The sequence below is a fragment of the Seriola lalandi genome, unplaced genomic scaffold (assembly GCF_002814215.2).
Source record: "Seriola lalandi dorsalis isolate HSWRI2012SDOR001 ecotype SW California unplaced genomic scaffold, Sedor1 jcf7180002054470, whole genome shotgun sequence".
Lineage (NCBI taxonomy): Eukaryota > Metazoa > Chordata > Actinopteri > Carangiformes > Carangidae > Seriola > Seriola lalandi.
Window position 1 is genome coordinate 514,764 of NW_019525023.1, and position 25,632 is coordinate 540,395.

At 38.8% G+C, this 25,632-nt stretch overlaps 1 protein-coding gene across 4 annotated transcripts in view; it reads left to right on the top strand.

Moving 5' to 3' along the window:
* LOC111658998 (uncharacterized) overlaps positions 1–25,632 on the top strand; it is a 95,083-nt gene that overhangs the window by 14,853 nt on the left and 54,598 nt on the right. For 3 of the 4 annotated variants that reach the window (XM_023411781.2, XM_023411782.2, XM_023411784.2), the window contains exons 10-16: positions 2,657–2,701; positions 6,459–6,503; positions 15,664–15,717; positions 17,726–17,761; positions 19,449–19,475; positions 19,604–19,630; positions 20,196–20,249. In XM_023411781.2, the coding sequence (XP_023267549.1) occupies positions 2,657–2,701; positions 6,459–6,503; positions 15,664–15,717; positions 17,726–17,761; positions 19,449–19,475; positions 19,604–19,630; positions 20,196–20,249 (288 nt within the window). The remainder of the gene's footprint in view (positions 1–2,656; positions 2,702–6,458; positions 6,504–15,663; positions 15,718–17,725; positions 17,762–19,448; positions 19,476–19,603; positions 19,631–20,195; positions 20,250–25,632) is intronic. The other variant, XM_023411783.2, reaches the window with a different exon arrangement.

Consider the following 25,632-nt stretch of genomic DNA (forward strand, 5'->3'; position numbering starts at 1 on the left):
GAGCAACTCTCTGTTCTGTTTTGACATTTATTTTATTGTCTTCCTCCCAGCTTGTGGCTTTGTCATTTTCATTTCAACATCCATTTCCTCCTAATCCACTTCTCCACATCGCCTTCATCCCCTTATACATGTATAGTATAATGACTTGCAGTTGAGAATGCAGAGCACAAAAACAATTTGACCTTGCATGCAAGGGTTTTTAAACAGTTTCAGTGTGGAGAAAATCATACCATGGTTAAGTCTTGACTAAGTACATCTCAGGCAGCAAGACATTTGTTCAAATGATGAGTGAAAACTTACAGGCATAACAGCTCAAGTACCGCTTAAGCTAGACAGTGGTACTTTGAGATAATTAGTTTACTTGATTTAGAGTTTTAATGTGTCCTCACAAACTACACTTGCTTTGTTGGATAGACTGTGATGCAATGGTTTTGGTGACACATTATTTTACCAATGAATAACTAGAAATAAATCATATTGGTTTAACATGGAAAGAGGTTAAGGTATATTTGATTTAGTAGTGCAGGCAGAGCTGTAAAGGAAATGATGTCAAGCAGTATATGTAGTATGCCATTCACTGACATTGGCTGAAATCTTAGTGAAGTAAACAAATGGAACAAAATCATCCTGTGCAAGAACAGCAGATACTTGAAGGCAACAAAATGTCACTAATCATTGAGTGAAAATGTTTTCATGTCTTGTGGGATTTGCAGTTCATAACAGGAAAAAAAAGTAGAGAAGTAGTTTATTCTGAACCGTCTTCACAATATATCAGAAAACGTCATGCATTGACACAATAATGTGTCGTAATTTCTTTTCTTTTATTCACTCTGACCTTGTTTCACATTAATCTGTCTGGTAAATTATGGTGGCAGTGCACCTCTGTTAAAGCATATTTATTTCATATTGATCCCTAAATTTCCAAGTGAGTTCCAGTGACTATTAAATAGTGCTGCACTCATTTAGATTTACATTACAACACACAACACAATGAGGTAACAAAGACATAGCAAATACTGTCAATAAGGTAAACTCATGAGACTTTCAATTACCAACATGAGAATCTCAATTTGTATAAGATTAAAAAAATAGTCAGAGTATATTTATTAACAATTTAGCTTGACTTTGTAGAGATTAATCAAAGACATCTGGGCAATTTAGAGCATTTAAAACGCCCATAATGAGAACTGCAGGCCAATCATTGTGACCTACACAGTGCACTTCTTGGGAAAAGTGTGTGGGGATTACTTTGGCTGTGTTACTCCAACAGAAAGTAATATCCTGCATTGCAGTGAGAGTTTGATGGAGGATTCTAATGTACTGCAAAGGGATTAAACTGCTATGATTAATCCAGAATCCCTCAGGAAATTAAACAGATAAGTAGTGGGTTATAAGAATGCAGCTTACTTGAAAGGATATCCATTTTCTATGGCCTTGCACATAAATCCGGGTATTACTAGATTTACAGCTCCTGCATGTACATGCTAAAGAAAAAACACAGGCATAATGGTGAAATTAAAAACTTCTTCCCCATTTACAATACCCGTAATTTATTTTGCACCGTTTACAACTCTCCTGCCCGTATGGCTTGTGTTTTCAATTAGTACCCTCTAATTCAATTTATACACATCGTACTTCCAAAGTGAATTATACCGGGAATTTTATTTAATGCAGCTTATGCTTATTATTGAACTAACGCTGAATTTTGATTGGCTGTCAAAAACTTTCATTGTTCCTATTGTATGCATCAGTGTCAAAACGTTATTAATTTTTATATAAAGGGTTGTTTCAGTGGTTGAATAGACAATTTCAATTAAAGAAGACAATTTTGAAATGTACATCCATTCTCATATGCATTTTATCGCAGGTTTATCTGTTATTAACAAATGACATCAGCAGCTGTGAATTTCTATTGTCTCATAATGTCATCTAACTGCTGAGTCCATAGAAAGTATAACATTATGCCACATGCTCAATATCTACAAAATGACTCACTTCACTCAAGAACTGTTTTTTTTACGGATCAGATGCTGAGTATTTACAAAAGATAGACTGGGCCTGTTGTCTAGAATAATGGGTTAATAATCCACAGTATAGAGATGGCATCTTAGTTATTAGGTTTAGTCACATGTTCTTGTTCTTGCAGCAAGCTTATTGAGTTCTAACAAACAGGGCTTGTAATGAAGATGTGACCATGAATGGGCATCATGTTTAATTAGATTCTTAGCTTGCAGCAAGTTCTGTTTGGCTTAATTTGTTGAATAACTATCTGCCTCCATCTTCTCTCTCTTAACAATCTGATCCCTTTCGTTTCCTTTTCTTGTGCCCCGTCAAATGACACTCAAAAGAAAATCAAGCTTTTCTTCCTGTCTTGCCCTGTCCTGCCCTCTTTTTTTATTTATTTTTTTTTCAAGAAGTTAGTTATTCAGTTATTAAAACAATACAATGAACCTTGACAAGGTTCAGATTCGTGCTCTCCAGTTGTTAGGAAACAGTATCCTGATCCGCAGCTGCTGAGCCACTGTGTCAGCACGAACTTATCGAACAGCTGTTGGAGCACGATCACTGATGAAACGACAAGCCTTCATGAAGCTATTCACTAATGTGTGAACGAGAGACCTTTCACTAACTGTTCTTTGTGTTGTTTCTGTCACAGGGGGACACAGGGGACGCCGGGCCTCAAGGAAACCAAGGACATAAGGTCGGATACTCGCCACTGAAACAAGTTAAAAACCTAACATTCCCTCAGTATTGCTTCGCTCTTAAAGCTGTGATTGTGATTGGCATGGACTTGGTTGGAAACTTTAGTTTTTATGTTTTGTTTTGTCTTTAACTGATTTTGTCTTAGTTTCAAATTGATTTTGTTTGACTACATGGTTTTCAGATCCAGTGAATAGCATGGGGCTCTTTTCATTTAGTGATTAATGGAATCTGTCACTTCACTCTCCAAGTAGATTTTCTAACATCGTTGGTTTGTATCACCGGTTTGCTTTTTTGTTGACCTCCTCAAAGCATCACAGACAACAACAAAAAAGCAATCTCACAATCAAACTAAACCAACAAGTGGGTTCCCAGTTTGTGCAGGAGAGTGCCGTATTGCTGGAGAGACCCAAGTTTATTCCCAAGCAAAGGTGCTTCTAGCTTGGCCAAGCGCCTCAATGGACACAGTTGGCAGTCTTCCTGGGTGGGAAGCCAGAAGGGATCATGTCTTTGTCGCTGCAATAGCAACTTGTACTGGATGGTCTGGCTGTCTGCGGAGAGGGTTGAGATCTGTGTGTGAACTTAAGTGTCTCAGCTATGCCCTCTTGGTGAAGCCCTTCGCTGTTGAGTGAAAAAACAAATGAATTGCATAACTTTATGAATATTTGAGGTAACATTTAACCGTCTATGCCTGAGGTCACTGACAGGTGGACCGCAGTCTGGGTCCACATAGGACAGCTCCGGGATCTGGATCTATAACCAATAAATTATTGAGGATTATTAGATTTTGACTGAGTGTTTCTATTTTAACCGGGGCAGTTTTTCTAGCCTCTATGGCACTGATCACGTGATGCTACTTAGCCAATTATTGCAACTCGGGTCAGTGAAATACACACACACAGGAGAGACAAGAGTCAGAGGAATTAGTGGGGAAAGTGGAGGACTGGGATATACAGTACAAGGGAAAGAAAGAGAAAAGGAGCTGTCAAAGCTGTTCAGTTGTTAAGATTTTTTGAGACTGTTAAGATGTGAAATGGAGTTAACAAAAAAGAAGAAAAACAAACTCTAGCTGCTTTGTATTTTATTTTTCTAAGATTGAGCTCTTTATTTTAAGATGCACGTCTTTCAAAAGCTGTCCATTATGATGCACTTATTAAAGCCCTTTTAATTATTATTAGAAAAGTTATTATTCCTGATCCCCAACCAAAGTCTACACCCTCCCCAGGCTGACATGTAAGGCCAGAAGTGACAGGCATTGTCATTGTCTTGCTGGAGATTTAAATTGTGAGAAAAGTGCATATACTTTAAATGGAAGTTTTCAGACTGGCTAAGTAAAAAATAAAAATAATAATAATAATAATAATAATAATAATAAGCTTTATTTGTATAGCACCTTTCATACAAGAAATGTAGCACAATGTGCTTTACAACAAAGAAATGACATGCACCAAATGCTTCACATGAAAAGAAAAGACATAAAATGAACATAAAAACAAAGCATTGATCCAAAATTAAAAACATTAAAATCATCAATATAAAATGAGATTAAATAATAAATCATTAAATAAGAAGATATTTAAAATAAGTGCTGAGCAGTGCATAAATGTGGCGCAAAGTGCAAAGTTTCAGAGCTAGCTAAAGGCTAAAGTGAAGAAATAAGCTTTCTTTTAAAAGTATTTAGTGAGCTGGCCTCTCTGATATCTAAAGGTAGTGTGTTCCATAACTTTGGGCCGTACTTGGAAAAGTGTTTGTTTTGTAATTCACTGTTGAGGTTACATTCCTGAGGAGCTCAGAAAATTGCTAGATTTCGCGTACTCTCAATAAAATGAAGTTTTACTGGGATGACTACTTTGTTATTGTTGTTGATTTCTTATTGTATTCCATGATATTGTCATGTGTAAGATCTTTGACCATCAAATGTGGCTTCTTGGATTTCTGTGTTAATCTCCTTTCGTCAAAGAGGGCAGGTCCACTCACCAGGTACCAACACTTCCTGTAATGCTAGTATGTGGGTGTTGTTCAGAATGTCCTGTTATATATCCACGCGATACTTGATTTCATTCGAGTGATCAATTGCACTGTAGATTGCTGTGGAAGCAGTTCATGCATCAGCAGCATATAGGATCATCCCTGGGCAGTTTAATCTTGAACCTATATCCACTGGAGATGATAAGATCACTGTGGGGTGACATTTTTCTTCATGAACCTTGATACATGGAATATGGAATAACACTTAATGGCACAGCTCTCTCCCCTTCTTCTTTCTGTGATGAGGTTCAGGAGCCAGCTAAAGCTCTTTCGTTATACTACAGTGCACAAGAAAAGTCTACGTAGCAGTATTATTGATATGATGCTAATGCAGAGCACCATGCTTTGTAGTATTTTATACCTCAGCTCAAGTTCTTGTCAATAACAATTTTTATGAGATGCACTGAGATGTCTCATAAAACTTGTTTGCTGTACAAATCGCAATGTGTTTTGTTACATTCTCAATGTGTGTTTTCGTAATATTATTATTACACTTGTCTTTTACACATCTATAGATATATGGACACATGTTCTATAGAGACGGCACTTCTGTCTGAGATGGTGGCCGAAGACGCTCACTTTTTCAGTCTCGTTTGGTGGCTTTATTTATTTTGTGTAGCTGATATTAGATGAGTAATGATATGATTGACCTTGGACACTGTGCTATGGGAGTTTGCTTGACCTTTACTGACCAGCTGAGGTCATAAAACTGGATAGGTTACGCTCTGACAACAGAGCCAACAAGTTCCAAGACCTTTCGCACACTTCTGGCAGAGTGTGTGGAAAGCATGGGTTGGGTAGTTTGAGAAGAATCAGTGATCAGGCAGATATTTGTGGAAATAAGCCTTTAAGATGTTATATTTGGGGAAATAAGCCTCTAACAGCTTACTCCCTGACTACATATAATCTTACGCATGCTATAGACTTTGCTGAAGCTGAAATGATGCAGTGAGCTCGCAAAGCAAACAATATTGCTGGGAATTTGGTATCTGATTCCCAAGTGTGTTTTTATCACTGTAGTGCAAATGTGTGGTTCTTTGCCTGGATCAGTTTGAAGGAGCTGTGAGTGAGTTTTAGAATTTGGGATTTAACTTTATTGTACCAATGAGGGCAGGAGAAAAGGTTCTAGATACTCTCACCCCCTTTAGCACAGTGTTACTTACAAAGATAGTTGCATTTAGAAGACTTGAGGTTTTTTTTAAACTGCCACTGGTAGTGTATGTGGGACACAATGCCGCCCTGGTCCTATCTTTTTTATTTGTGTCAGTGTTGACAGATTCTTGTAACCACAATGATTCAAGAACAATACATCATACCAACACCACACAGTCTGTCAGTACAGTGATGTGATAAGGCTGCAGAGTCCTTCGGTACTTAAATTTGCATGTTATTGAGGATAAATGGTTTTCTTGAAAGTACTATAACCCCTTAATGGTTTAAGCGAGTTTATAAAAGTACAAGAGGTATGCAGATGAAATATTGGATGAAAGTATTTGTTATCTTAAGCAATCAACATCTAATCAATTATGAAACACTAAAACAAGCTTTATGGAGTGACCATGTTCCTCCCTAAACTTGCTTTGGATTTTATAGATTGCCTGGGTGATTCTAATAATCCTTAACAGGAAAGTGGAATTAAAGAACCGTGCCAAATTGTTTAGACCTATTGGGTGTAAAAACTTTTCAAGGGTCCTCTCCTTGCCTTTTAACTTTCAATCTTGTCATTGCAGGGAGAACTTGGATCAGAAGGGCAAAAGGGAATCGATGGGGAGAAGGTAAGTACTAGTCTCTTCAGCAGACATATATTCCATACATAGCACATCAGCCAGATCTAGTTTCGTCAGGGAATCAATTCTTATAGGCTTTTCATTTTCTGTGTGATGCCCTGGGGGTAGGAGTGAAGCAGCGTTTTCTGTGTGGCTGTTTTCAGGTGCCTGTCATATCTGAAGTACATCTAAGTGTGTTCCAGCCTGCAATGTCCTTCTGCAGTGAAATTAATTGATATGTATGCTACCATGGGCCCGGCATACTAATGGAATAAATTCATTTTTCAAATTACTGTAATCCCCTTCTGTGTCATTTCAGGTTAAACTTTATTGCATGCTCTTAAATCTGGCTGCAGTGATGAAACCGGTGTAATGTAATATAGAGTAAACCACAACAAGAAGTTTTAGTAAATGCTTTTTTTTTTTCCGTGGCAAAATGTAAATGCATTTGAAATGAATTCTGATTCTTCAGGGATCTTAGTGAAGCTATTTAGGGCACAAGCAAATGAGTGCTGTTTACTATTAGTTAAATCAAAGGGTGTCTTATGTTGTACAACATTTGTTTGCCCACACTGACGCAATCTCAATAGATGGTAGCTGTGCAGATGGTCAGTTTTAAGTGTCTTAATAAAGGGACTGTTCTTTTCATCACCATCCTCCCCTTGAGTAGAAACAGCTGCCACAGAAATCAGCCTCCCTGCAGGCTGTGGACCTGCACTCTGCCCTAACAGTAACTCAGAGAGAAATCGGTAAAGACAACCAGGGATAAACACATGTATATCAAGCTGAAAGATTATTGACTGATACTAGTCAGTAGAGGTAGTTGGTATTATTTAAAATTATTTCGTACAAGTCAGAAAGTACCTCATAATTCTACTAGCAGTAGGACCTTGTTATACAATGTGTTGATTCAAATATTATTAAAAAACTACTGGGATACTTTGAATAGTTGTCAAGATTTAGTAAAATGAATTATTCAGTAGAAATGCAGTTAGTCCTTTGACCATTGTCTAACTAGAAAATGAGTTAGAGGGTGAATAACTGAACCTTTAAATCAGAATGTTTTAACTGCAGTTTTCTGCACAGCTCAAATAATTCACTTGATGCCCTCCAATAGTTGGTATTAAAATTTTTTCATCGGTTTGCTCACTGCTGCTATGCAGTGATGTATGAAAATGTAATTTTTTTAAAACATTGGTAGACAACACATAGTCTGCATGACTAAGATCATAATAAAGCACTTTAATGTATGTATACACTATATACCAAGAAATCTTTATGTTGCATTAATGGTACACGTTCAGATGATATCTACAATACAGATTTTGTACTTGTTCCTTACTTGCTTTCCCTTTCCTATCACCCCTCAAAGGGAAATCCCAGATAATTGTAAGTGTGCAGTAATCCAAGTAAAGTTCAGGCTGAAGTAAAAAAAAACAAAAAACAGAATTGGCAGGTTACAAATTCAAGCATTAGTTTGTCTCCCCACACCCAGCATGGCTCTCTTTGTTCCATGCTAAGTAGCTATTGGCAACTTGAAAAGCCAGTTGACGTCATATGCATATTTGCATATGAATTACATGATCAAGTTTATTTACATAGAAATCTGGAGGAAAGCAAGACCACCTAACTGGACATTAACTCTGTCCACATCAAAGACTGACTGATTTCTAGTCATAATTTTACATGAACTATCATGGAAGAACGTGAATGTACATGATTCCTCGGATCAGATCGGATCGTGTTTTTGTTCACTGATTGCCACTAGTTGTAAAGCAATCAGGAGGAAAGAGTGACAGAGCTTGTGAGTAGCTCTTCTTTCTCTGCTCACTGGGCTCCAGTTGACTGGACCTCAGCAGTACATAAACTGGAAACAGCTGGAAGCTTGTTCAGCATGGATAGACTGAGACTGTGTTGCTAACCATTTTCTAAGAAAAGCAGCTGCTTAATACTTTGCTGAAAGTCACAAGTTGATGTCATTTGCCAATTTGCATGTCAGTGCATTGAGTACAGCCCTCTGAAGGGAGGGGTCTATTATGTGTATGAATAATAGGATCATCAGGCCACTGTGGAAATCAAACTGAGCCATGTATTTGTATAATATATTTGTTACCAATTACTTGCAGTCAGTATAACGTGCTCATAGTCTTGCGGCCGCCCTACTCCTCTCTGTTCTGTGTGAGTGTGTGTGGGAGGCACCTTCAGATGTGTGATTTCTCGTACATTGTGTCTGGATTCAGTAAATAATTAGAAAATAGTAACATTTTTCATGTTCTGCCGACGTTCACAGATATTCATTCATCCATTCATCCATTCACACACACTTTATGCCATCAAACCTGCAGGCAGGATAATAAGATCAATATCAATTCCAGCTATGTGTGACCAGTACACTGATCTGGTCTGAGATGCTAATATGTTTTACTATGAGCGTAGCAGGAGAGGAGACTTGTTTATGATCTTTGTGCATCCTGTATGGTTGACTGTGCTCCCTCACTTGTCTCCACGGGATTTGCTATGCTGTGCCCAACTTCCTTGAAACAAAGAAACAAAGTTGAGAAAGCAGAACTATCAGTACACTTTTAAAGCTTTATTGTTCATCATTGCAGACACCTGTTATAGTAATCGGGGACATGTTTTTCCTAGCTTAGCACAGAGACAGCCAGTCTTGCTGTTGTTAGCTAACAAGGCAGTGACTGATACAGCCTGTGTTTTGTCTCAGGGCTAATGTAAGGTTAATATGTTCTGGACTTGTGTTTGTCCTGGAAACACAGAGATTACATTCATCATTCATAAACGTCCTTTTATGTGACACAGAGTAAGACAGCAAACAAGTGTATTTACCAAAATGTCAAAATTAAAGAGTGGCCATTTTATGTTGGTTATGGGAAACCTATATATAAATATAAATATAAATATAATAAATGTGTGTATAATATATATGTGTATGTAATTGAAAACAAAATAGAGACTTAAAAATGTAGTGTGTGCTGAAAAAGCTTGTATTTTCATTACCTGCATTAACTTGGAGGCCGTAGAAACAAGCGTAAACTCATTACTTAACACACAGTATTATCACCATTTAATCTAATATGCCAAACTCGTCAGTAAACAGTTACCTACTTGCACATTTAGCAGTTACAGAGCAGCATTAGCATTGATTTCAGTCTGGTTTCTGGCCACATGATGAATTTAAGCCCAGTTTTCACTCGTCTTTTAGCTCTGTTTTTTGTTTGCTTTTTGGTGCTTTGCAGCTAATGTACAATAGGTTTTCATTTCATTTTTTTTTTTTTTTTTTTCAAAAAAGCTGCCAGATCTTTTGGCTAGCACATTGCTCCTTTAAGTCTGTAAAACTGATGTATATATAGCCTATATGTATATATGTATACATTCACACACACACACACACACACACACACACACACACACACACACACACACGTATCTGTGTGTGTATGTATTTATGTATGTATACATATATGTATGTGTGTGTGTGTATGTACATATATACATATGTATATACTTATAAAGTTCAATAATGAGAGTATAGCTCTAAATATAATCTAAATATAACTCTTTTAATGCTCAAATTCAGTTAATTGTGGTTGTAATGCTCCTTGTGTGGGTGAAAATAGAGTGAGTGTGGAGTCAGGCCAACATACAGTAGTAGGAATAGCAGAAAAGATGTAGGTTACTATATTTGATTGTAAACAAATTAAAGACTTTTACGTTCTTAAATAAACTTGCTTGATGATTTAAGTTAACCTATTTACTGCGACTACCAGACTCTATTACATGATCTGTCCCTTTACTGCAATTAGCTCATATTCCATTTTTAAAGCTAGTATGTTATTTAAAGCTGGAGTAGACACCTGAGAAGGCAGAATTCTATGAATGAGCATGTGATCTAGTATCGTTTTGCAGATACGCGTCCTATGGGACAGAAGGAGTGCACACCGTGTTATCTTGTGGGTAATCCAAGTTACATTTGTGGCTACATGATGTTCAGCTCAAGAGCGAAGTGACATAGAAAAGGAGTCAAGCAACACTGATAGAACATGATATCCTCCCCACTAGAGGATCTCTTGACAGTGAACTCTGATATCCTCACACAGTGGCCCTTTGTTTATGTTACCTTGGTAAACTGTATTTATTTATAGTGTAATAAACATGCTAATAACGTATCTTTTCCAGCACCCAATGTCAATGTGATTAGTCTTGTACCATAGTTTATGTGGTGGTGTATCGCTGAGCAAATGGAAAGTCACAAAAGGCATTTCCTGCTGTAACCTCCCTGGCATTTGTAGGCCGACACTCAAGATATCTATGTTACTTAGAGATCCTGTTCCACAGAGCTTTAAAGGCCTGTCATTCAGTATAACAACATTTCTCCACCAGAATGTTCTGACTGCTTAGTACAGCTGCAATTTTAATTTGGTATCGCCCCAATAGGCTCAGCCCAGTTATGATTAAATTGTGTACAATAACTAAAACTTGCAATCATTCTAACTCTTGTCAGGCACGGACAATGACCTGCAGTTGCTCTGGTTGTTAAAAGGTATAAGCAAACATAATTAGACTGCGTTTGTACATCCCTGCTTCTCTGGCTCTGTTTATTTGCTTGTTTTAGTTGTCTGGGGCTGGGGAGTTGCCAGATTGTCTTGTGGCCCCACCACTACAGGAGTGACGAGACACAGTGGTGTGTGTAATTAGCAGGCAAGTGTACACAGCTCCCCACAGTGTTCTGACCTCGTGCTGCAGGAACAACAAGCCACACAGCCAGCTCCAGCCTATTCCCAGCCTTGTCTCCCTCCTTCACCCTTCCCTGTAAATTCAACAAAGCCCACAGCTTGCAACAAAAGCTAACAATATACCCAGCTTCTCTAGTCTACATCTCTCTCTATGTCACTGAGCACTTGATTTGGACCTGTGGGCTCACGACAGAGGGCCATTAGACAGAAAGACAGCATCTTAACTAGGGTATTGTGTGGAAGGTAGGATGATTAAAAAAAGAAATACGCGTTTTCCCTTATGGGGTCATTAGATGTTTTCTACTTCAGAGATGGGACCTCATCAATCATCAACATACATCATAATTGAATAATTTAGTGTTGGTCAGTTGAGACTATTTAACATTGCGTAGTTTGAATCAACATATCACTTACTGCTCTGCAAACAACATATTCAGCCATTTGGATTTTGAGGGAACCTTTCTGTTCGACTTAAAGATTGTCTGTCCCTTGGTATATCACAAGTATTGCCTAGTTTTTGAAAATCATATCAACATTTTACAAAATGTAAAACTAAAACTATTGCATCTGTGAATACATAGATGCTAGTCTCAAAGCAGTGTATGTAGTCTTCTTTATAGAAGTAATAAGTCATTGTCAGTGGCATAGTTCAAAATATTTCGATATATGACATAATTCAAATATAACTAAATCTTTTCCCTTTCGAATCCACTTTCTACTCTACACCTGATGTAGACATTTGGTGTTGCTCTTATTTAAATGATAACTGCATTATTCCCTCTATCAATTCATTTCTCTTGAGCAAGACCAGTAGAATGACTGCTTTAAAAGTCTTTTATAGATGGAGGCCTTGACAAGGGGAAGAAACAGGATGAGAGAATGTTCTCGCACAACTTCACACATTGACAATTGTATAAAATTGGAAGGTAACACTTGACTGCACAGCTTTGTAGAGCAGTGACAACAAATACGTTTTGGTCCAGGTCTGTCAAACAGATCTTGTCTTGTGTCAGTTTTATTAAATACAGTAGTTTTTTATTTGGTTAAATTTCTGCTCTCCTTATATAATATATCTGAATGACTTAAAACCTTTTTCTGTTATGTGAGAACACAGAATGTCTAACGGCATGAAATTTTCCACAATTTGATTAATTTCTCAAAAATTATCACAAAAAAACTGAAACTATATAATATGTAGTATTTATTTTTGTCTGTGCATTAATACTAATTACAAAAAAATGTAATGAGCATATTCAAAGCACCAACTCTGAATTAATTCAGAAAACATGCTGTAAAGTAATGGCTATGGGAAAATTGGACAATCAGAGCAAACACTGGTTAATGGTGTGTTTATTTTGCATTTGTCCCTGAGTAAGATTTAATGCAAAATTTGCAAGAGTGCCAAAAACCCCAGCAAAAAATTTGCTGTGGTTGTTCTTATGCACATTACTACAGACATGTTCCGATGCTGTGCAGCTCCACAGTGCCTAGCTTCTGCACAGGTTTGGCACTGACAATTCAGCAGTCCTGGAGTTATCTGAATAATCAAACAGTTGAGCCAAGTTTTTATCAAAATTATTTTTTTTTCTTTTTCCAAAGTTCCTTTTATCATACAAAATTAACAACAACAAGCACACATGGGAAAGTGAGCATCAGTCAGCCTGAGGAGAGAGTACACTGCTCGCACGTTGCGAACGTAATTCTGAATTCTTCATGTAAAACTGCTTTTGTAGACTGTTGTAATTGAAATTTTTATTAGCTGAAAACATTTTTGTGGTACACAGTTTATCCTCACCAGTTGCAAAGCAGAGCTTGCTAAAAAAAAAAAAAAAAGCTGAGAGTAATATATGGTAAAAGAGTGATTTTTGATTGACTGAGTTGACTTGAAGCTGGTTCCTGATAAGGACATGTTGTGAAAAGTAACTGACTCTCTTGCTGTTTTGTAAACATATTGTCTTGTGTCTGCAGTTTGCAGGAGAATATGCTGGGGAAGGGAAGTTCATTTCACAGCAGTGATGAAAAAAGGACTACCTTAAATATTTATGACTTATAGCACAACCCTACATAGTAATAGTATTATTTAGTAAATCTAACTTAAATATGAGAGTCCTAGGCAGAACATGTTGCTTTAGGATGGACAGATGGGTGACACCATGTGCCGCTAGAACAGCTTCAGTGCTCCTTGGCATTGATCCTCCGAGTCTCTGGAACTCTACTGGAGGGATGAACACCATCCTTCCAAAAGATACTCCCTCATTTGGTGTTTTGATGATGGTGGTGGAGAGCTCTGTCTGACATGTCAGTCCAAAATCTCCCATAAGTTTTCAATTGGGTTGAGAGCGTGTCACTGCGAAGGCCACAGCACATGATTCACACCATTGTCATCACTGACCCCTCCTGCCCCATGGATGGGAGCACGTCAGTGCAGTTCATTTATATATTTTAAAGTCATAACTGTCTACACTGAGTCAAGCTCCACTTGAGCTGATAATCAAGCATATGATTTCAAATAATACTAAATTAATGGAGTGAAAGAGGTCAGGGACTATGTTAAAAAACATGCCACTATACATATACAGTATATGTTCTGTTTAAATATTAGTATTAGGTAAGTATTAATACATCTTGGTAGATAGTGTATTTTCTGTATGGATCAAAGGGGATATCTATAATGTATCTGCTAGAAAACTGTGGACTAGTGTAAGGCAGATTTCATGCTGTTCTGGACAGCTGAAAACCCCACCATTGATTGTCGGTGAAGATTCTCAGTTATCCAGGTCATGCTATTTCTAAGTGCTGTATGAAAGCAACTGGACTTGCTTGAGGTTCTTGAAGAAGTTTCACCTCTCATTCGACAGGCTTCTACAGTTCTAACTGACCGGGGGCGAGTCCGAGGCATTTAACCTCTTGTGGGGTCATTCATTTCTGATTCTCTCAGAAACACTTCACGCTGTCAAAATCAAGGTGTCTTTTTATGTTGCAAATGTGTGATCAAATTCTGAGTCAAACCATTTTTGACAAGCTGATAGATGTTCTGTCTATGAATATGTTGGTATACGTTGAGATTATTAATTCTTTGTACTTTAATAGATGGTGCTAAAGTACGTTATTCTGAAGTGACTAATGTGCAGTAATACGGTTTTACAAATGTGTTTAAATTTGCCCTTTTTCAAAATAACAAGAGGAAAGCACATAATGACTGTAAAGGATCACAATAACAAGGAAACGTGTTTATATTGCAGGACAATTCTCACCATAATAATGAGACAAGATCTCCTTATTACAAGAGTGGTGTCAAAATTCGTATAAGATTACTCAAATACGCTTCTGTATTTGACGGAACCTGAAGTTGTTTACGTCCTTGTTATCAGATGAGCCTCGTACCACGTCTCTGGTAATAACTCAGAAGGAAATCTGCCTCTGGATCCCCCTGTGTCATATTGCCTCCGTGAAGTGGTTAAGCAGTCAATTTAAATAAAGAACTGGGCTTTTATGTACAGCTATGAGCCAGCTGCCCTATTATTGACAGTGTGCGTGGGATGAGTGCCCACATACAATCTGATAAAATCACGTCACAATCATGTCATTTTAAGTACAACTTATAGGCAAGCTGTATCATGGGTTTCTATAGGGGCAATTATTTTACATCATTCCCGTGGCTTCTGTTTTCTGAATTGGGGTTTAATACGAGGCTTGCAGCGAAAGGCAATGAATTTGTCATGTCTCTGGTGGAGCCAGACTTAATGTGATAAGGGTAGGTAATCATCTTCTGCAGATATATAATTCACTATTAATAGCCTTTCTAACTCTAAATTTAACCATGACAAATTATTGTATTTCTGAGTCATTTTACAGACTGCTCACACTCCCCATCTTTCCTGATCCCCCCCTAACCTATTTGAAAGAGTTGCTGCTACTGGACCAAATGTGTCACACCTAACAAGGCTTGCTGCAAATTTAGCCTGTCAATATGTGTCAAGCCTCATTCATCAGCTAACACTCTTTATCTCAGCTGTCCTTCTTCTTTCACATTTCACCACCAAGAGGCTTGACTTTGCCCCGAGCTTGCGTAGTTCAATCCCACCCCCAGGTCCTCTGCTTCAAGGTGTAAAAGCAATGACAATCACCGTCCTTGCTAAATCTGAGCGCGGCGAGGGAAAACAGAGACACGGGGAACCAGCTGATTGTAAATCTCTCAGCAGAATTTTGCTACTTGCACCGACTGGTGTTTGACATTATCTGTCTTTTCTCATAGACTGGTTGTGACAGGCATGAGAATCTCACACCTGCATGAGATACTTGTCTACTGAGTGTCAACATACTGACATACAGTAACACTTGTTGTTGTTTTTTTTTAATCAGTCGCTCACAATGGAAATTGATTTATTTCAATATATTGTATATTTCTTTGTCCCCAGGGTCTCAAAGGTGACCCAGGGCCAGTTGGTCCAGTTGGTCCCAAGGGAGACAAAGTGAGTGAGTCTGTCATACATACCGGACTGGACTAAATCACACTATAATTATTCTTGATTTTGTTTTTTAATGAAAAAAGATACTTCTGGGAATCTGCCTGATTTATACGAGCTGTAATCCCTGTCTCAATAATGTGTTTGCCCATCTGTTTGAAGTGCTGCTATGATTACTACTCCAAACAAGGCCAGCTAAAGAATATTGTTATTGCTATCATAACTTAGCAAGGCCTTACTGATGGTCATATACAGTAGCTTTTATCCCAGCTGAGAGAAAATGTTCCACTCACTATATTTGCAGAGCATTTGTATATTCATAGGAGTAGCTGTTTGTAATGGACATACCCAACAAAATCCCTTTATCTTGCCCTCTCTAAACAGTTTTTATGGGACTAAAGCCTTCTGCAGAAATGTGGACTGCATACTGTTGCCTTCTGTTTTTTGGACTGCTCACAGAGACTGTTGGTTTAGAATATAGAGTGTATTTGACAAAATTTGGTTCTTAAATATTAGGAATTCAACAGTTACATAGGTGTGTCCGGTAGTTCATGACTGGTTTAATTATTATTGTTATTATTATTATTATTATTATTATTAGTTTATTTTACAGGAACAGTGCACATTAATAGACATTGCTGTTGTGGCTGGACAGATATTATGAAGTCACCCTAAAAACACAATATAAGCTTAAAATGCTAATGTTAACCTGAGATTTGAACATGCTGGAAATGCAAGAGATGAGTTTGATGCAATCCTTGTTCTTATCTGCAGCCCCCTTTATAGTCTGTTCACTGACATCATTGACATGAATTAGATTAAATCTTGTTGCAATGCAGAAAATATTGGTCTTTTTAAACTTTTCTATTCTTTTCATCCCACAGTGGGATTATTTTCCTTGTATGAGATGAAATGTTTTTCCTGTAATTAGTTGCCATATCTCCTGCTCTTTTATTTTTCCTCCCTTATTGGGGCTTTTTTTTTTCTTTTCTTTTTTTTTTGTTGTCTTTTGGTAGAACTCACCGCATAATTGTAGGTGCAATGCTCTGTCTGCCAGCCTTGAAGTTATAATGAGGTCTGTGTGTTTCTGTGAAGACAACAGAGATTCACGGGGTATTTTATCCTATTTTCCGGATGGGGGGGTGGGGGGGTGGGAGTGGGTGTGGAGAGAACGTTTGTTTGTATTGAAACTGACAGGGGGAGGCAGATTTGGAAGCACAAAGTAATGAGTCCCCCGAATATCCCATAGCAGGCATATTTTAGCTGTGACATTCATTTAGACAACAAAATGGATATGAACTACAAGCACAATTTTTCTTTCATCCACATCTGATAAAAGGGTATTGCCAGTTGTAAAGTCCACTGATTCTCAACTCAGTGCTTTATATTGTATGGTTGGGATTGTAGTGAAAAAGGGGAAAGAACTGCAAAAATATTGGACAGTGATATATGAGTTTTATCTGAAAAGACAAAAAAACAAGAGAGGCAGTAAAAAGCATGTGAGATCATTGCTTACATTGGGTTATGCTGGCGTCAAAAGACATCTAGTTCTTTCCTTATATGACTTTTTGTGACTGCCTGTATGTCACAGTCACCAAACAATGTTATCATACCTGTCCATTGTTAATACTGCAAAGCTTTTACATGATATAGTACGGCTGTGTTTATTTTAAGGCCCGTCACATTTAATAGCACCAGCCCACCTGCCAGTTGTCTGACAGTGTGAAAGTCATCAGACAGGCATCATTTCATGACATACTGTAAATACCAGTAAATGGTCTTGTGTAGCACATAGTACATATATTGAAATATTTGTGCTATGCATAATCAGTGTTATTTTACCTGACCTTCAGATTTGTTATCACAAACATATTGAGCCTTTGGTCTAGATGTTTAAAAGTCAAGAATATATTGTATAGATTTGGCAGGAGCCATTACCATTGCACACAGTATGTTAAAGATGTTACTGACTGACGTTTTTGGAGTTTTCACTAATTATTATCGTCCTTCACAGGGTGAAGTGGGTAAGCCTGGAGCTGCGGGGCTGCCCGTAAGTATATCTGTATATGTAAGGACATTCAAAAGAACAGGAATAATGTTGACCTATACTCATGTGGGTGTGACCTGAAAAGGCTGGACTGAGCTTTGTAAATATCACAGCCTTTTGGCTGACCAGGCGCTACACACATCTGGCCCACAGAGATGGAAAGTGAGGCACTCAGGTGAGCAGTCTCTGTGTCACATTACCATCGCCTGGGAACGGGTCAAACAAGGAGCAGATAGAGAGGGCTCAGTGGGCATCCTCACATGGGCCAAAAGGATAGGGATGAGCAGCCAGGCAGAGAGGAATGGAGCTCCAGGCCTTGGGGTGGGGATGGAGGTTGACACGTAGCTGCTAGCTGTATCCTACATGGGTGAGACATGCACTTATTGGCTTGGTGGCTTTCTCTGCAGACTTCTAGCATTTACAGACACCCACAAAGAACTACACCACACTTTATGTATTTCAGTCTTATAATTGGACTGGCTGTACTAGTGCATCTTCTGTGGTCCAGAGGACAGAGAACATAAATGTACTCATTCTAGTGCCCACACAAATTAAAAGTACATTTTTCAGCAGGCAGCAGATAAACGTATATACTCGCAGAGGCTTTCATAGCCACCTATCAACACATATAGTAAATGTGTGGGCACAGATGTGAACACACACACAACTCCTTGGCTACAATGCATGTAGCCAGGGAGTTGACGGCTACTGGAGATTAAAGATATACTGCGGGTGGTAAGCTAATTACGTACGCATCATGAGGGGATCATCCTGCCAGTTTTAATCAGCACTGGAGTGATACAAACATGGCGTCCCAATGCTTCTGGCTTGCCCTTTTTATGACACCAAAGTGCTTACGATACCGACAGAACACTGCCACCATCCATTAGCTATTCTTTAATGCTAATTTTACATTTCTAAGGACCAGAAAAATAACAATCTTTACCTGAGTAGTATACATGGTTTTAGTTTAGCAAACTTTTTCACATCATCCCAGTAAATTGGTTGGTAAGCGTGAGAAGAAAATGTTCCTAAAGTAATGTGAATTTGCGTTGTATTGTTTGTTACCCAAGGTCAAAACTCTGCAACAAAAAAATTTACCATTGTACATGAATAACTGATTTATTGGCAAATGAACTGCAGGGAGAATGAGAAATGTTCTGTCTCAGGTCAGAGCTGTCACTCTTTTTTATAGATACATCTGCAAATATCTTAGGACTCTCAGCCTCCTTGTTAAATAGTATTTATTTTTCTTTTCTGACTTTGCGTGAGGCCGCTGACTAATGTGAAAGACTGCAGTATGTTGTGAACGGCCATTTCTGCAGCTGTTTCCAAGAAAAGTCAAAAGTGTTTGACTTTTAGATGCCGATTGAAAGAGGACACCAATTATTTGGCTTGTATTTGAAAGCTGAGATGTTGTATGTGGCCTTGTGTCCATTCTGTGGCCTGGTGAATAGACGACTCTTGTCTGCCCTTTTCTGACAGTGGCCGGCGGGGTGTCTGGGGAGTGTAGTAATAGTCATGTCCTAACTTCTGTTAGGGTCACTGCGGCCAAGGATAATTACTATAGCTCATGACCAGTTGTGTTGCTAGCCTATAACTGGCCATGTATTGTTATACTGTATATGAACCGTGCGAGTTGTGTTTTCATACTGACTTGTATGTTTTTGATTGTTTGTTTGATTCTCAGGTTGACAAATGTCCCAAAGGAGATCAGGTACTTTAATTATGTTCATCTTATACATTGTTTATATTATATATATTATCTATATTATTCACTGAAAACAAATAAATATTGTTGAGTTTATGTTTTCTTGTAAACATAAATCTATTTGCCACATTCAGGGCCCTCGAGGTGACAAAGGAGATAAGGTAACTAATTAATCACCACATTCAAGTCAAGTATCTCCTTTTTGTCTGTTTTTGTCTTGTTTGACAATGTGCACATAACATGTTCTCAAGCAATTGAGCACAACTATTAGGTTCATCAAGCAATTACTGACGCACCATAAGCATATCCTCGCACAAGAACTTCAAAACAAAATCACGGCTCAGCATATACCTTGATTAACTTGTTAACAGTTCCTTATCAAGATACTGTGTAGAATAATGGAATGAAGCTCTGATCAACTGAGGCTGCAAATTGCCTATTAAGGGGATGGTGGAGAAGTCACCTAGAAACTGTTCATGAATAAGAATAGAAACTACAGCTGTACATACTCCATTCTATCTATTCATGCTATTCTAACTAAGCTAATGCTGTGTTTCCTATCACTGCAAATAAGCCCACTAGTTCTTTACTGGTATGCAGAGAACATTTGGCACAAACATCTGTCTGCATCACTTTTTACAAGTAGCGAGCCATAGTCTCTTACTGCAGCACCGAATGTACATGAATGTAGCGCCCAATTCATGATGATACGTGTCCTTTCCCTAGGGATTGGCTGGGGTGCCAGGTCAGCCAGGGGAACCAGGCAAAGAGGGCAAAAGGGTGAGTAAACAGAAACAGTCGATTAGTTGTGTGGCCTGGCTGGTGGTTGTACTGACTGAAAGGACCTAGCCTGGGGAAAGGCCAAACAGCAGCTGAGTGGCTGTTGTTGTTTTTGGGGGAGGCAAAGATGATCTGTGGCAAGGGGATTGCGACGGACCTGGAGAGAGGGAAGGGGTGGTGTGAGCCTGTTGTATGACAATTAATGAATGGGCTCCATGGTCAAGGGGTCACATACACTCACAGTATGACTGGCAGCACACATGCTTGAGTCCCACTGGGTTGTGGTGGACAGTGTTCAGTTTCCTAAAAGGCCAGCTTAGTTTGGGACAGAGCCAATGTCCATGAGTGAAACAACTGAAAGCCTACATCATATTTATTTACCTCTCACCTGTGAATGCAATAGCTGTGGTTAGGAATACAAGTGTCAGGGTTTTTAATGTAATGCCCAAATCAAAAGTATGCATTTACTCCAATATTGTCAATTCGGGATGGCTTACTTTTGTTACATAAAAACTCACAATCTTTCTGGGAACATACTGTATGTGAAATTCCAGTTGCTTCAGATACATCTGAATAGTTCACAGGTTAGGTACTTGTATGTGTATGGTATGCTGTCATTAATAATGTAATTGGTAAATGTTGTAACATCGTGGTGGGGTGAAGATTGCCTCACTGAAAGAATGTTGTTGTTCCTTGACACCACAGCTGAAAGGCCGTGTTCAAGGACAGGTGGAAAGAGTGTCCTTTTTTGTCCAGCTTAATTGATTTGGTGTGAATACCTTTGCCTTTGTCAACGTCATCAAAAATAAGCTACTCAGACGACTGAGTATTCCTGTTTGTCTTACAGATAATGCTCATAAAATGGTAAAAAAAAACAAAAACATTTGGCTCCGCAGGTTGAGCTGTAGAGCACCCACAAGTAGGTCAGGCAAATGTTCTTTTCAGATTAAGCAAGAGCGGAGATGATGCACAATACTCGAGACATCTGGATGCAAGTATCTCAAGAATTCCACCCTTCTGTGCGTGAATTCATTCAAACTCAAAACTTGTTCCAATAGCATTAACAATTTATGACCTATCATCGGTTGTGTTATTTCTCAATGGATCATTTCCCCCAATGCATGAAGTAACAGAATCTATTGTCAGGAAAAGTATTCACAGTCAAGACAAGTGAGCTCAGAGGCTGGTGCAGATGTTTTTTTGATGCTTTTGTCTCTCTACCTCATTAGTCGGGTGTTATTTTATACCTAACCTGACTTAAGTAGGGACTCCGCGTCAAAGGAACTGAGTGTCAGACGCATCAATTATGGTGTTCACTTTTCCTGTGGAATACAGTCTTATGATGAATCTTTCAATCATAATTGGTTCTGAGGAAATAGAAAGCCTCTCTCTGTTTGATGTTGTGGCTTCTTGGTTGCCTGTATACCCGCAATATTTCTCGCACTAGTTATTTCTTTTAAGATTTTGTAGGTAAACTAGCCACAGGGCTTTTAAACTGGCCATCTCAGACTGCTGTTGTTGTTGCTGAAGACACAGTTCTGATCTATTAATACCCTGTCTTTGATGACTGGCTGACTTCACGGTGACTGTTAATGTGCTAAGGTTTCTGCTTATTCTTAGCTCTAGGAGTCACATGTGGCCTCAAAGTTGTTGACCAACCTGTGTTTCTGCAGTTTGACAGCCTATTTTAGGAAGGTGGACATATATCATTATCAGGGGCTAGCTAGTGGCCAGCTGATACAGCAAGAGACTGTCACCTAATTAGCAACTCTTGTCCATGCTTGCAACTTATTGGTTTCACTAAGAGCCATAGCTGATGTACAAATATGCAAAATATCTTGACGGAGACTGACCACTCCACAAGCTTCATAGAATAGCCAGGAGTGGGAATCTTTCACAAGGCCTTAGATTCAAGCCAGGCCATCTCTCACACTGTCTACTTCAATTTATTGTTGAGGAAAATACGACCACTCTAAGCCATTTAGATTTACTTCAAGGAGATGTGGAGGACATTGTAGTGAGGAGGAAGAGGATGATGCCATTTGCACTGATCCAGCTCTGAAGCTTAAAGCAACATATGCAGGAGAGGACAGTCACCAAACCCCCTTCTGTGACCCCTTGTCTAACATTCACAGAATTTTGATTTTATCTTATTACCTTGATGGATGACTAGTTCAGTTAGTCAAGGCCAGTCCAACCATGTCTAAGAATTTATGGGAATATATTGCCCCCACATTACACATTGCCATTAATAGTGATGTGAATGGCTTGGTTTTATCCATTATGGATGGCATTGGCACAGAAAGGCAGGCAAAGAGTTGGACTTTGGGATTCAGTGGCACATTACAGCAGATGAAAAAAAAGAAGGTGGGGTGCACCAGTAAAAAGGATATGTCCCCCTTGCTGCCTGTGGTGTGCTAAAATATTCATCAGGTGCTGTAATGATGTGCTAAGCTCTGTGTTGTCATTGTAGGCTGGCCCCATCCTACACAGGCTGAGGAGGTGAAAGACACGCACGCTGAAGGAGATAACCTTGAAATCTTAGTGTTTTCAGTGTAGTCATTTGTAAGCCAAGTATTAGGTATGCTCATGCAGCATGCAGAGCAGAGATGTGCCTGCCTGATACCCATCAACAAATATGAGGGACTGTATGATAAAGTCTTATGTACATACAAAAGTGATGTGGGATTTGGTGGCAGAAAAGATTGAAAAAGTACCAGGATGACATAATTTTGCATGCTCAAAATAGGACTGAAAACCTACGCTTGGTCAATGCACTTTGCTTCCTCAAAGCCAAAATACACAGGAACGCCATGGCAAGCTTGGTTTATTCATGTCCTGCCAAGTCTTCCCAGCATACTCTGCTTCGGTAGTTGGCACAGGGTTGTGAGTGGGTTCATTGCAGACATGGGTTCATCCCTGGGCAAAGTAGTAGGTTCCCATGGATTAATAAATAATCACTTTAATAAATCCCCATTACAAGGTGGGTCTTGGAGTTTTAATCCATGCCTAACACCACATTAAGTCTTATTAGCTGTATAAATGCACCTGTATAGAAAATAAGGCCATGCTAAATATAAATCACTGATTCCCCTGGTTTGGAAGCCATGTGCTGTTGTCATACATAATGGACAGGCATTTGCTCTAATTAAATGTTTTTTGAACTTTGCATTAACATTATAAACATATTTTCTATATGTATACATAGATTTCCCCTATTGATAAACAATGCACTCTTTTCTTTGATGCATTTTGCAGAAAGTATGTAAATAATGTGAATGCAAAACATATGAAATCCACATTAATCAGCTGAAGGCCTCTACCGTGTCAAGGATTCCTTGTCTCCTGCTTTGGAAAATGCACGTGTCTGACAGATGTGCTGCACAGTGTTTGTTCTTATTAGACATAGCTGTGCTAGTGCAGAGATGATGAAACTCCAGCAAGCCCTAGAGGAAGCAGAGCACTGTAACTGCTCTGTCTACGGATGTGTTCTCTTCAAATGAATTATGCAGTGTTGATCCTATTACTGGTTTATTCATTTATTTAAATCTAGTTAGTTGGTTATTTCTTTAGTTATTTTGCTTAGAGAGTGAACTAGTTGGCACAGTTGGAAAATTATATGGATTGGTAGCTGGCAAGTTGCAGCTCTGTAATAAACATATAGGTGGGGAAGTATTTTGCTCTGCTTGAGTTAAGCAGAGTTCTGCACTCTCTGATGCTACAAAGAATTTACCATCAGGCAACAGTTGACATTCTCAATTGACTGCCTATCTCTCTCCTGTTAAATGGCTCCTGTTTCTCATAGAAATATTAATCTGCATACCTCAGCCGGGGATGTGAGTGGATGACAGTGTGCCACACGGGATACCTGTGTCATATGTCAAGGAGATAAGAGAAGACAAAACTCAAAATAAAGCTGAAAAGGCCTGGAGACTGTTGCCAACCAGGCAACACAAAATGACCTAGTAGAGAGGAAAGCCATTAAAAGAGAGACTTTTAATCTCGGAGGAATCATTTTCTCATTAAATAATATGACGAGCCACATCAATACTACCAATAAAAGAATCCCGCCAGACTATTGATGGCTATTGAAGAAACATTACAGAGTGGAGTTCTAAAATATGGCAGGACTTTGATTTTGTTAACAGGTTATTCATCCTATGTTGAATCAGTCCCCCCCCCCCAGCCAGTAGACTCACCATGGTCACTAATTACAATGTCCAACAGATCATTCATTATTTATTTCCAAGTCATCTATTGTTCACTTTTAACTCATGTAAAGATATGTTAATGTTTTTCACAGAGATATGTCGATAGTATTAGATAGTTTTATGTAACAGTTGCAGGCGCATAAAGCGTGTATCTTGTGACAGTAAACATGTGGTAGCATGGAACCTTTATATAAGTTTACTTTTCGTTTTCCAACAAGCACATATCACTGAAGTCATGGGACTAGCCAGACATGTGATCCGTATGCCGGAAGTCGCATGAAACCAGAGAACAGCTTTGGAATAAACATGATGTTCACTTGTTGGTTGTTGGGCATGAAGACAGTTTCTCAGGAAAGAGACTCTCCTCCAGTTATATGTGAGAGATGGCTATTTGTAAAATAATACGAATCTGTATCTCAAAACCTCGACCGCCGTCACGTCACATTCGTCAGCTGTCATCACTTCACATCATGCGGCAGCACAGTCTCAGATCAATGCGTGTCAGTAATTGTAGTGCAGACATACTTTCAGTTCTTCACTTGTGTCAAAAAATTTTGAAACAATGAAACTAACATCAGCAACAGCTGCCTGGACACTTTAAAGTGGCATGGAAATAATCTGTCAAAACAGTAGAAAAGATCATCTGTCTTGTCTCTGCTTGGCAACTGGACTGGCCCATGTATCCAAAGAAGAGAGAGTGTGTGCTGTCTTTTGGAAGTGATAGTGGTGTTTACATTTTCCATTCATGTCCTGTGCTGAATGACCAAGACAGCTGTCTATATGTCCTGCCCAAAGCCACAGGCATTTTTTTTTCCATATTTTCCTGTGTCACCCTTGCGTTGACACATGTCTCAAAGGTTGCCTGTCCACTGGGTGCTAAACTACTTGTGAACTGTTTTCTCCCAGACCAGGGAACAACTATGTAATCTTGCACATATGTCATTTTCTCTCCCACCCAACTGTTGGACATTTTCTCTCAACACTAGGCATGTTTGTGTGTGTGTGTGTGTGACTTGACTGTGTTTAAATGTGTACATGTGTGTGGCCATTTAGCCGTGAGGGGAAGAATCTTTGTGTCACAACATACCATTATAAATGAAGCATTGAGGTGCTACAGAGTTACCCCGACCTACAAATCATATTCTCCAGATGTAGGGGAACATGCCTGTTTG